The sequence below is a fragment of the Nymphaea colorata genome, chromosome 1 (genome assembly GCF_008831285.2).
Source record: "Nymphaea colorata isolate Beijing-Zhang1983 chromosome 1, ASM883128v2, whole genome shotgun sequence".
In the NCBI taxonomy this organism is placed as follows: domain Eukaryota; kingdom Viridiplantae; phylum Streptophyta; class Magnoliopsida; order Nymphaeales; family Nymphaeaceae; genus Nymphaea; species Nymphaea colorata.
Window position 1 is genome coordinate 40281067 of NC_045138.2, and position 4352 is coordinate 40285418.

Genomic DNA, 4352 nt, shown 5'->3' on the forward strand with positions numbered 1-4352 from the left:
TTAACAATCGTTTTTAGCTTTGCAATATGAATAAATGTAATTAGTCGTTGAGAATATAATTTATAGTTTGAATAAATTAATTTTTAAATGTATACATTTCATGGTAAAATGTATGGAACACTTGTTTGTAGGTGGGATAAACTATTTGCCAGGAAAATTAAACCTCCTGATATTCTTTTAAAGGAGTCAAGATTTTACTTATATAACAATATAAACAATGCACAACGGTCATCAGGTAAATAGAACTAACGTAACAGAGGAGTTCCGCCAAAAAAAAAAAAGTACTGGGAGAACAAAAGCGAAGATAAATTTGGTATTACGGAACTACGCAATAATTTGAAAATTATAAGTACTCGTTACCAGTTATTCTGAGCAATGTTATTATGATAAAATTTGCGTAATTTGGTAATACATGTCTTGGAGCAAAAACATTAGATATTCTTGTTGCAAATTTGCAACAAATCAGTCTAAGCTTGGAGCAAAAACATTTGATATTCTTATGGCAACAAAGACAGATTACATTCTTGATCAATTTTTAAGGTCTGAAGTCCATCTCCATGCCCAGGTCAATGGAAGTTTATACCACTGTAGCACAACGGGAGACAATTCATAAGTTCAAATTTCAGGACAAGACGAGTGCAGCTAGCTATTTGAATACCTGCATGTCAAGTCTCTGTGTGCATAAAAAAATTCTCTCTCTCAGCCGCGTCTACTGTCTAAGGAGAAACCAAATATTTCAACCAAGTTCATGGCCTCTTCTATTTCACAGGAGTCCGAACAACGAGATCTCTTTCTTTCTCTCTCTCTCTCTCTCTCTCTCTCTCTCTCTCTCTCTCTCTCTGTGCACTCAACCAAACAACTGCATCCAATTTGAGAGTTTTTCGAACGCTTAATTTCAGGGATACGTAACTAGCTAACTAACGAAATTTGCAATTTCCTGCATGGTGTTTACCAGAAATTGCATATTTGAGGAATCATCATATGATCAAGAAAGAGAACCATTAAGATAAAAACTAGTATTCATGCAATCCAACGATGTAATTCAAGTGCCAGGACTGCCCAACACACGAAAGGGGATCTAAAATTTCACCTTACAAAAGTGACACCAAATGAGGAAATAGAAGCAAAATGAGAAACAGAAAGGAGATCAAAGCGCTGCACTACCACTAACTGATGAGCTCCACAGTTCACGTTAAGTCAGCATCTATATATACTTATACCTGCATTAATGAGGGGAAGTCAATAACTAGGAAAGGAACGGCGAAAGAAATCATAATGATTGAAACTTCTTCTTTTTTTTCTGAAGAGAAAAAAATGGATCTAAACACGAGTTATCTTCTTCAAGAACCAGAACTGTCTGTCTCTCTATCACTCTCTCTCTGTGCCCTCTGTAAGATTAAGAGAAATACATACCAGGTAGTAGAAAGCGCCATTTTGCAACGGCTGCAATGTGACACCAAATTCATCAGTCATCACCGGCTGTCCGGAGGAATGAAGCAGCACAGCTTCCTCCCCAAAAGCTTCCCTTACATTTACAGGCATCGGCGCCACTTCGAATGCAAGATCATTAATAAACACCGTCAGTCTTGCAGAGCTGGAGGCAGAACCGCCCAAATCTGGAATACCCACAAACATCAAAGGCATGCATCAATCCTGAAAACCATGAAATCAAGTTGCTTATTTTTCTCAGCTCTGTCTCTCTTTTACCTTGCAGTAATGGAGCAATGGCGTAATTCTGGTGAGGGCTTCCTACAACAACATTCAGCCTTTCGTCCTGTTTCAGCTGCTCATGGAGTTGCACCATGCTTGATAATTCAGAAAGAGAAGAGGGCGCAGAGAGGGAGGGAAATGGAGCACTGTTCTGAAAAAAGAAGGATCGTGGGTCGTGAAGAGGGAATTGGTGCAGTGCTGGTTGGTAAAATCCGGCTTGATTAACGGAAGCAGTAGGAGTGGATGGAGAATTAACAGACTCCATGGCGTTAAGGTATGCACTTGATGACGTCCTTTCAGAGGAAGAGGATGAATTGGTGGTGGTGGTGGTGGTGGTGGTGACGGTGGCGGTGTTGGTAGTGGTGGCCGCTGTAGCGGCTGCAGTAGCAGTTGCAGTGATGGTGTTCATTTGAGGTGGTGGTGTTGCAGCCATAGAAGTGCTGGTGGGGGTTGAGAGATGAGTTTTTCCTGAAAGATGGCGCTGTTTGTGTTTGCTTCTGGACTTGCGATTTTGGAACCAGTAGAAAACATTGGCGTCACCTACTTGACCATACTCTTGCAGCTGAGCTCTGATCTTCCTTATCTCATCCCTTGGTGGATTTACCATTCCAGAGTTGAAGATGGCCTCCAGTATCCTTATCTGCTCTGGCTTCGGGTTCCATCTGGGTTTTGGCTCTGGGCTTCTTTCTTCACCTCCCACTGAGTGAAATATTTCAAGACATGTAAGATTACTTGTTCTTTTGTCATGTCAATGTTCCATAACACTAGGATGGAAATGGTACTGATGAAATGTCCACTGTGACAGAAGTATGGGTTTCATGCAATATTTTTACGATTACACTTTCATTTTACGGGAACGAATCTAGGCATTTCGCCACCGTCTTCATCTTGCCAGAGAGCGAGAGGAAGAGAGAGCAGAGAGAGAGCGAGGGCATGAATTTCTCAAAAATTTGTAACCATATGCACCAAGATTAGACAACCTTTATATTCATTCTCAAAGGTCATTTCAAGAACCCCCCCATCTGTCTCTCTCTATATCACTCTCTCTCTCTCTCTCTCTACATCAATCAGTGGGTCTGAGGATTCATGAATGATTGTGGACATATCTGATGACCCAAAAGGTAAGAAAGGAGAGAATAGCAGGAGAGACAGAAGAAAGAAATGATGAGTACCTGATGAATAGGGTTGCTTCTGGCAAGCCGAAATTATGTCATGCTGCCACTGGTGATGATGCGAGTTGCAGGGCTTAGACTTGAACATGCTGGGCCAGTGCCTGTTCGAAGAAGCCATGATGATGACCAACTGTGAGAGGAAGCTGAAAGAGAGGCTGAATCCTCCCAGAAATCACAGTTTTCTTTTAGCTTCTGCTTCTTGTGCACTCCAGCGGCAACCACCATAAAACCTCCTCTTATAGCTCTCACCTACCCTGTGAACAGAGAACCAATTCCATTCTAATAAATAAGTCATGCCCTTTCTCATCTTTCAAAGAACATCCATTAATTTAAATGTGACAAAGGCGAATGCTCAGTAATAAAAATCAAACAGAATTAGAAAAAAAGGATATGAGAACAGACTATCCCCTTTGAGGCCTCCCATCCTTTCTTCCCTCCTTACTCTACTGTGCATTAAATCCCAAACTTTACTTCTCTCAACTCAAAGTACAATAATTTTCCCTTGTGCTATCAGCAGAGTTTCTGGTGAAAACCCGACATGATTGTGCTTATATAGAACAGGTTTTGAATTTTCTTTTTGATGAACAGGGGGAAGATGAGGACTTCTCTCTTTTATATTGTACTCTGAACATGGCAGAAAGTAAAGAATCTCTCTCTCTCTCTCTCTCGTTTTGCTTTTTATGGACTGAAGTTGGAGGGGTGTCATTAATGAATAGTGAAAGAGGAGCTATAACTGCTAGGATTATTCTAATGGATGAAGTTGTTGCAGGAGTAAATATAGGGTGTTTGAAAGTCAAGAAAGGTGAACGGAGGTGGCATTTGATTGGAGAGGCAGTAATTGCGATCTTGGACTATCTTGGGCAATCGAAGGGACCGACTTGAGCGTCAAAAGAAAAAGGTAATCGTGTCCCTCAGTTCTTCCCAATTTCGTTACAACATCATAAACCCGGTGAAAATTCTATCCCAATTGCAAATAACCCACGTCTAAGACGCATTCTAACAGATATACAAATAAATCAAAGACTCTGATCCACAAACTAACTTATGACTGCTAGATCATGGTTTATGATGATATATAGAGGCTCAGCATCGTTTGATTTGGGAGACAAACAATATTTTGATTGTAGCAGCGACCAGTTGCTACGGCCATCAGTAACACAACACAGCTACCATTGCTGCCCTGCTAAAATCTGTTGTGCAATATGCATGCTTATGCATTAAGGTTTTCATGACCGTTGTCTTTAGAATGAGATTTACAGGGAATTCGCCCGATCAGAGGAAATTCAATCTCATATGAAAAGAAGATTTTTTACTGAAAATAAGCAAATTAAATATTATCGTTCAGTTTTTTAACATCTAAACGATATTACCTTGGAAAGTGTACGTTTCATATTAGATTTTTTTCCGTCATTTTGGTACTGTGATAATCTTTTTCTCTCTGACCCGATTTCTCCTACTAACTTTCCAGGT

General features: G+C 40.3%; 1 protein-coding gene across 1 annotated transcript; it reads right to left on the reverse strand.

Annotated features, from left to right (window-relative positions):
* Positions 1-1029: 1029 nt before the first annotated feature.
* Positions 1030-3114, reverse strand: LOC116245773 (WUSCHEL-related homeobox 8-like). Its single transcript, XM_031617326.1, has 4 exons — positions 2883-3114; positions 1708-2409; positions 1414-1616; positions 1030-1220 (listed from the first exon to the last, which is right to left on the reverse strand). The coding sequence occupies exons 1-4, from the start codon at positions 2998-3000 to the stop codon at positions 1215-1217; spliced, it is 1029 nt and encodes a 342-aa protein (XP_031473186.1). The 5' UTR covers positions 3001-3114; the 3' UTR covers positions 1030-1214.
* Positions 3115-4352: the final 1238 nt, after the last annotated feature.